At 35.2% G+C, this 8,751-nt stretch overlaps 1 protein-coding gene and 1 long non-coding RNA gene across 4 annotated transcripts in view; both read right to left on the bottom strand.

Annotated features, from left to right (window-relative positions):
* LOC107605147 (selenoprotein H) overlaps positions 1,544-8,751 on the bottom strand; it is an 8,102-nt gene continuing 894 nt past the window's right edge. The window contains exons 2-5 of one of the 3 annotated variants that reach the window (XM_016306916.2): positions 8,273-8,369; positions 6,868-6,927; positions 1,854-1,941; positions 1,544-1,808 (exon numbers count right to left, since the gene is read on the bottom strand). In XM_016306916.2, the coding sequence (XP_016162402.1) occupies positions 1,855-1,941; positions 6,868-6,927; positions 8,273-8,369 (244 nt within the window). In that variant the 3' untranslated portion in view covers positions 1,544-1,808; position 1,854. Of the gene's footprint in view, positions 1,942-2,018; positions 2,326-6,867; positions 6,928-8,272; positions 8,370-8,751 lie in introns of those variants that run through there. The other 2 variants (XM_016306915.2, XM_021105121.1) reach the window with 2 other exon arrangements.
* On the bottom strand, positions 2,747-6,861 carry LOC110263594. The gene is made up of 2 exons (XR_002349430.1): positions 5,853-6,861; positions 2,747-4,295 (listed from the first exon to the last, which is right to left on the bottom strand). It is a non-coding gene; the product is annotated as an uncharacterized LOC110263594 (long non-coding RNA).

An 8,751-nucleotide genomic window follows, 5' to 3' on the forward strand; every position in this document is an offset into this window, starting at 1 on the left:
CTAAAACTGAATAAAAAAAAAAAAAAGCAATAATTTTTTGGTTTCTTTTATTATAATGCAGAAATTCTTTTAGAATGATTAGGCGGCCATGACCCATGGCTAAGTCCAAACCTAGTAGTATTAGGTTAATAATAAACTAACCCAAAAAATAATTTACCACAAATATTTTGATAAAACACAACGAATAGTAACTTAAGATAAATGTAAGAGAGTTTGAGTTATTCTAAATCTAACAAACTCAAGTCAATTCGACCCAATGGCATATTTATCGGTTTTGATTTTTTTTTTTCTCCATTAGCTTTAACCCTTGAATTAGCATAGAAGTTATACCACTTTATTTCACCAGACAAAGATAAAGTTGTTAAATAATCAAACTCATTCAAACCCCGCGAATTAAATAGGTTATTGATCCGTTTACTTTTTATCTGTTTTATTTCATTGATTTAAACAAATTTTAATCTTATATTTTTTATAGAAGAGAATGCTAAGGAACTAACTAACACTTTTTTTTTTGAAACAAGAACTTAATACAAACGCCTTTGAGACATAAACCAACATAAAAATATCTATAATAACCACCTAAAATTCTCGAACAAATGCGTATTCCTATGTCATCTTCGGCATTGCCATCAATAACAATAAGAATCGTCGTTCCTCCACTCCTTATAGCTAAGCATAGTCATGTTGATGATGTCTTCAACACGTTTTTCTATATTCTAAAATAATTTCCTATTCCTTTTCAACCAGACATTTTAAATTACCAATAATCGACTAATGTTGACCCAAATGTAAAGCACATAAAGAAAAAAAATTGATCATCGAACATTTCTTTCCCGCAAATGTGTTAGCTCTACAAATTCAACCCATTTTGACATTGTTAAATGGTCCTCGTCTTCTATCAATTTTTCTAATATTGTTATGGCATTATACTTGGGAATTGGGATTTCAAACAAGTCGTAGGTAAATCAAAGGAAAATACTAGTGACAAAATATTTCATCTACATCTTTTACTCCTTACATTCCCCAGTGATAAAGTAACGTTAACTTTATTAATACATTTAGGATTAATTACGAATTTGATATCCAAAAGATTTAGTCACTAATAAAAAAAATTTATGAAAGATGCTAGCAATAAATTAGCTTTTAAATGATTTAAAAATACGACAAAAAAACTTTAAAGTAAAAAAATCTTATTTTTTTAATAATGATTCCAAAAATTTGCATCAAAATTTAATCTTTAAAATCATTTTTAGAATATATATTTAATATCTAGTTCTTTTGTCGTATTTTTAAATCTTTCAATAACTTATTTATCATTCACATTTTTTGTGGTTTGTTTTGTCAATTATGCAAACTTTCGAATACTGTTTTGATAGTTTACTCGTACATTTATAAGTAAATGTATTTGAATATAATGTATGTTTATATCAAAATACAATTTATATAAATGCACCAAAAAAAGTCGAAAATAACTTATCATATCAATATGAAATTCAAGGAGCATGTCAATGGAATCCTTTGATTTGCCAATAGATAGGAGATAGAAATAACAAGAGAGAAAATATAGAAACTTAGAAAGTAGAAACATTAACAATCTTAGCACAAATAATGAAGTATACTAAATACTACTGACAAGATATATTGTAATTTGACCAAAATACAGTCAATGAAACCTCAATGTAATTCAGTTAGTTGACACCAAATTATCTGAGACTCCAAGTTTGGTCATCTCAAAATAACCACAAAAGCAGCTAGTTAACTACAAACTATAGACAGGTTTCAACCATTAAGAATAATACCTATCTAGCGTCATATCAAGGCCATACCAAAAGAAACATTGCTGAACAACTAATGTCAGGTGTTTGATATCTCCTCAGCAATGTCAGAGATAACTTTCTCCATGTCAAGATCCTTCATTGGTTTAAAAGGACGTTTCATGTCCTGAAACAAAAGCATGGTTAACAAATCAAATATGCATTGGTTCGACTGGACAAATAAAAAGAATTTGGGGTCTCTTTTAAGCGGCAAACAACAAATATGCAGTGAATGATACTGATATCATATCATTTTTCATTCCGGATGGCGGCTACCGACAGGGGAAACGAAAACTAATGTTCTGTATATAACAAGGGGAACAGAACAGAGTCAGCGAAACAGGGGTAGGGGAAAGTTGGAAAAGGAAAACCACCTGGAGTGGAGGACGACGAGGCCAACCGCCAGCAATAGCAATGCTGCAGAGATGTATTTAGAGTATTGCCAGAAAACTAGAATCCAGATACTTGACATGACGTTTGTTTAATAAGACGCACATTTCAGAAGGTCTTGCTGACACACATACACAAAATAAATTTATTTAATGTTTTGTTAGATAGTAGGACACAGCTATTAGATATGAGACACATTTTTAATACAATTCTTTCCCTTCAAAAGTTTTGAAATTTGACTTTCTACTCTCATCACTTTGATCACCAACAACTTCCTCGTTAGAGATAAAATTAGTATTTGATGACAAATGTGTTCATATTTCCTTATTAGTGTGTTAACAGTCAAACAGACTACAAGTATTTATGTGCATCTGTGTCTATGTGCATATAGCATTTGGTTGCTAACACACATCCTCTGATTAGTTTGATGAGACACAAATTTGATGGACATGGGAGGACACAGATGGACAAGACAAAGACATGGACACAAGAAATAGACACAAGACACTAATTTTTTTTTCTTTTTGTCCTTGAATAATTTCTAAATTTCAATTTTAACCCTAAATCCTAATAATGTTTCTTCCTCTCTCTCTCTCCCCCTCCCTCTTCCCTCCTCCATCTTCTTCTACCACTCCCCTCTTCCCTCAATCACTCCCCCCTCTACCACCGCTGATGCCGCCAGTTTTTGCCACTCGTCTCTATCACCCACCACTGCAACCGTCGCAATGCCATCGTAGAGTCGTCGTCGTGCACCCCTCGCGGCCCAACAACTCACAGCGCCGTCGTCATCCACCCCTTACGACCCAACATCTCGCAACGCCCACCCCTCGCGACATAGGAACACTCATAGCCCCTTGCCTACTCACCTTCCTCCGTTTCGTAACTACCATCGCTTCCAACAACTCACAGCCGTCATTGCCTTCCTCTATCCTTCTATTGCCGTCACCCCCATCTCTCATTCTTTCGATTTTTTTTTTAAATTTTAGTTGATTGTTATTATGATTACTGCCTTTCCCTCTCTGTCATTTTTTTTAAGAAATTTATCAAGATTTTTTGTTAACTATAGATGATGATGATGAATTTGATAGTCGTAGTGATGATGGTTGTAGATGATGGGGGTGGTAGTGGTGTTACCGATGGAGGATAAATTTAGTATTTTGATATGAATGTAAATTTAGTGTCTTGTGTATATTGTTACCAAATATGTGTATGTTTATGTTTATATCTATGTGTTGCTATGTCTTTGTGTCTCTGTCCACTGCATTGTGTCTATTGTTACCAAACGGGCCTGTGTCCGTGTCTTCATTGTTTTGATACAGAAAACACAACCTTAGGAATTATTTGGTCAGTGTCGATGTCCAATTGAGAAATGGACATGGTATCACGCATTTACTATTTATTTGATAAGACACAAATTTTTAATGGACACAGTGACATACAAATGTACACATTAGTATCTCGAATAAATTATCATTTGTACCTATAAAAGATACAGATGCTGACAAATGTATCCATATAATAAAAACGACAATTATAACCACAGAAGATGGCTTCCGTGTACCAAGAGTACCCGGACGTTGGTTACACAATTGGTCCCTTAGGGTATTCTTGGCACACGGAAACTATCTTCCGTGGGTACAATTGTCGTTTTATTCTTATATGGATACATTTGTCCGCATTTGTATCTTTTATAGATACAAATGGTAATTTATTCTTAGTATCTCTCCTTTAAGTTGAAACAAATTTTAGACATGGACATGGATTTTTTTTGACACTTTTGCCCTTGTACGTTTTATTCTTATATGGATACATTTGTCCGCATTTGTATCTTTCATGAATACAAATGGTAATTTATTCTTAGTATCTCTCCTTTAAGTTGAAACAAATTTTAGACATGGACATGGATTTTTTTGACACTTTTGCCCTTGTATTTTCTTATTTCCAATTTTACCCTTTAACATTCAACCCTAATCCACCTCTTTTCTCCTCCTTCCTTCCTTCCTCTCACCCTCGTCTACTCCTCCTTGCCCTCACCCAAATTTGCCACCTCTCCTCTTCGTCCCTCCCTACTACTTGTCATAGCCCGTCAACCTCTCCGTCGCCTTTGTCTTCATGTTCCTCCACATTTTTTTTCCTACTCTAGTCGCTCTCTTCCTTATTCCCTCTACCAACTCTCCCTCCTCTACTAGAATCCGTCTGTCACATGGGTTACACGGCATTTGTGTCACGCTTGGATATGCTTCGTTTTAGTTGTCTCCACTACCCACCACGGCCAAATCTCCTCCAGTTGCCCTTTTCCTTATTAGTGTCTTGACAATCAAACAGACTACAAGTATTCATGTGCATATGTGTCTGTGCATATAGGCAGCGTTTGGTTGCTGTCCATGTCTTAGAGACATGGACAGAAGACATGAACAGACATGGACACGGTAACACACGTCCTCTGTTTGGTTTGGTGAGACACAAATTTGATGAACACGGGAGGACACAAATGGACATAAATACATAAAATTTGTGTACCACCTTTAATTTGAGACACTAAGACATAAACACAAGACACTATTTTTTTTCTTTTAATCCTTGAATAATTTTTAAATTTCAATTTTAACCCAAAACTCTAATAATGTTTCTTCCTCTCTCTCTCCCTCCCTCTTCCCTCCTCCATTTTCTTCTGCCACTCCCCTCTGCCACTGCCGCTACCGCCACTCTTTGCCATTGATCTAGATCTGTCGCCCACCATTGCAACAGTCGCCATGCATCTCTCACGAAACAACAAAAACACAGCACTGCCGCCATCCAACCCTCACAAGATAGCAAGTTGTTGCGTCGTTGCAAAGCGGTCGTTGTCCACCCCTCACGGCCCAGCAACTCACAGCGCCCCTCGCGACATAGGAACACTCACATCCACGTGCCTACTTGCCTTCCTCCGTTTTGCAACTGTCATAGCCTTCAAGCAACTCACAGCCACCATTGCCTTTCTCTAACCTTATATTGCCAGTCGCCCCAATCTCTCTCATTCTCTTTATTTTTTTAAATTTTGGTGGATTGTTACTATGATTACTACCTTTGCCTCTCTGTCATTTTGTTTTTTGAGATAGATAAATGGTTATTGTCAAGAAATTTATCAAGGTCTTTTTGTTAATTATAGATGATGATGATGATGATTACGATGATAATGAATCTAATAGTGGTAGTGACGATGGTTGTAGATGTTGATGGTGGTGGTGGTAGTGATGTTACTGATGAAGGTAAATTTGATATTTTGATATGAATATAAATTTAGGGTATTGTTGTGTATATTGTTACCAAACACAACATTTGTGTATGTTTATGTTTATATGTTGTTATGTCTTTGTGTCTATTGTTACCAAATGCATTCACTATTTATTTGATAAGACACAAATGCACATATTAGTAGTATCTCTCTTTTAAGTTGAAACACAAATTTTAGACATGGACATGGACTTTTTTTTACACTTTTACCCTTATCTTTTCCCATTCCCAATTTTACCCTTTAACTTTCAACCCTAATCCACATCTTTTCTCCTCCTTCCTTCCTTCCTCTCACCCTTGTCTACTCATCCTTGCCCTCATCCAAATTTGCCACCTCTCCTCCTCCCTCCCTACCACTTGTCACAGCCTGTCAACCTCCCCTCCTCCCTCTTCCCACCTTGCCTCTCTTAGCAATCTGCATCATGCCCCCTCTTCTGACTTGATCATCCTCCTCGTCGCCTTTGTCTTCATGTTCCTCTGCATTTCCCTCTTCCTTATTCTCTCTACCAACTCTTCCTCCTACATGTTCAGCACATCAAGATCTGCTCTGTCTTTATCATGCGGGTTACATGGCATCTGGGTCACGCTTGGATCTGCTTCGTTTTAGTTGTCTCCACTACCCACCACTGCCAGATCTGATCTCCTCCAGTTGCCCTTTTCCTCTGCTGTGACCACATTACTCCCCATATCTTTCTCTCAAACATCTTGTTATTGTTGTTTATTATCTAATTAAACAAATTGCATTTTGTATTGATAATCATTGTTGTTTTGTTTTAATTGAACATGATTGAATAAGAGTGATAGAGAATGGTGATTTGAGATGAGATTGTGGAGGTAGTGATGGTGGGTGTTAGTCTTTTTGAATATTTGTGTGCCGTGTTTAATTAGTTTTGCCAAAACAATACACACACACAAATATCGTGTCTATGTTTCATGGTATAAATCAAATAAAGCCTTACTAACGTTAGATTTTAGGGTTTTCTAAATGACAAAAAACCCTCAAATGCTAAAAGAAATTCCACCCAACACCACCATTCACGTTGTGGACTGCCATGACGTTGCCATCATTGCGGCCATTATTTCCGCAACACAACGTTACCCATATGGCGACAGCCTCAGATTCCACCATGCCATGTACAAATGATATTCGGTAAACAATTGATATTGAATCATGCTATACGAACACTTTTCATTCAAATGGAAATTTGTTTGATAGTTATTAGTTATTCGATTCCAAAACATGCCACTTTCAAAATTTAGTATTTGGAAGTGAGTTGTATCTACATACATTGAGTTACAAATGTATCAAATTTGAAAATGGCATATTTTGGAGTGAAAAGTGTAACAATTTAACATGATAACTTGCAATTATTCAAGGTTAAGAAATTACCAAGAGGCTAATGAACTTCTTGCCCCCTTCTTCCCGTATCTCAAAGCAACCTCGTCTTGGCTGTGCATAACAATCAAAAAAAGCATCAGAGTTGGACCAATAGCCCTCTTTTCGAGTGTAATGAGAGAGGGTAAAAAAGAGCAGTGTCAAGAGGGCCAATATGTAAAAAATTCTTATTAAATGTGAGAGATTACACTCCAACCAAATACACCAACTCATAAATAGCACATTACTCCGAGGCATCTTCCTTTTTTTTCCTAGCAAAACTTGCCAAATAGGAATGCACACCCAACACTCACCAACAATACCAAAATGATCCATAAAAGGTCAGCCAAAGAACAAGTTAAGAATATCTATAGGATAAGTCCTAAAGTTATCTCTAACGTTTAAATCGTCCTATTTAAATCCGTAACGTTTTAAAATCGTCTCGATGTTGCTATGCCGTCAGTGATCTGTTAACAGAATTGACTGTAGGACAACATTGAAACAATTTTGAAATGTTAAGAACCTAAATAGAACGAAAACGTTGGGGACAAAAACTATATATTACTCTTATAAGAATTACCAAATCAAGTAAAATTTTAAATTCGTAATCAATTCATTCCATTAAAATTCACTTTCATTTTACTTGATTTGATCATTCTTTTAAGAATAATATATCGTTTTTGTCCCTAACGTTTTTGTTCTATTTAAGTCTCTAACATTTTAAATCGTCTCAGTGTTGTCCTACCATCAACTCTGTTAATAGATCACTAATAACAGGACAACATTGAGACAATTTTGAAAATTAGGACTTAAATAGAACGATTTAGATGTTAGGGACAATTTCGGAACCTATCCCAAACGTTGGGGACAAAAATGAAACTTTACTTTAACACAAAATTAGTAAATAGCCTAATTTGGACTTCAGATCTGCAACAGGTCATTTGTATTAATTTGGTTAAGCATCGAAGAGAGAGTCGTACCATCAAATAGATGTACCAACATATAATTAGGTTGTTAGACTCAAAGAAACATAAGAACTGAAAATGGGATTTTCTAACAAACACCCCAGAGGAGTCAAGAGACCACAATAATTTATCCGAGTTGGAATACAAAACAAATCAACAAAATCTTGTGAAAGACTAAAACTCAATGATTTCCACTAGAAGTTTTAAAATGATCCTAAACTGTGTATGCACAATGAAGAATAAGTTTACTAACTCAATTTGAATCATGAAACATTTCAAGGCAAGTCAGGCAATGACCTTCGTATATTAATAAGGTACTGTCCTCTTTTATTAAAAAACAACGACAGACAATACTTCATTTCCATATAAAATATAGATCTCATGATGATAAATGGTTTATAAAACTTCCTAAGCTTCATGAAACAATAATGCAATCACCATTACTCTCTAGATACCTTTTCAGGGTTCAGTATCACAGTGATTCCAGAAGATCTCTTCTCCAAACCTTCTTTCACCAAATTTGCTCTTGTCTTGAATGAGTTGCATTGCTTGCTATATCAAAGAAAAAAAAATCAGTTAAAATAAATATATGGCACAAAAACTAATTTCCTTAAATTAAAGAGTTTAAAATTTGAAGGAAATAGAACATGATTCAAATATAAGAGGGGGTGGCAAGGAACCAGCTTTTTTATATATCTTATAAAACTGATTATTTCATATTTCATCAATTTTCTGTAGACTTAACTCTTGCAGGGGAAAAAAATGTCTAACTCCTTTATTAATCTTCTAACTTAGTAAATATATAACTTCAGTTCCTCCCATTTCATTCGACCAATATAAACCCATCCGAACATACAAGTTATCACAAAATCATAGAACTTGAATATCAAGAACACAATCTTACTAGGAAACTCAAGGGCATGTTTGTTGATCA

The sequence above is a fragment of the Arachis ipaensis genome, chromosome B06, assembly GCF_000816755.2.
Source record: "Arachis ipaensis cultivar K30076 chromosome B06, Araip1.1, whole genome shotgun sequence".
Classification (NCBI taxonomy): domain Eukaryota; kingdom Viridiplantae; phylum Streptophyta; class Magnoliopsida; order Fabales; family Fabaceae; genus Arachis; species Arachis ipaensis.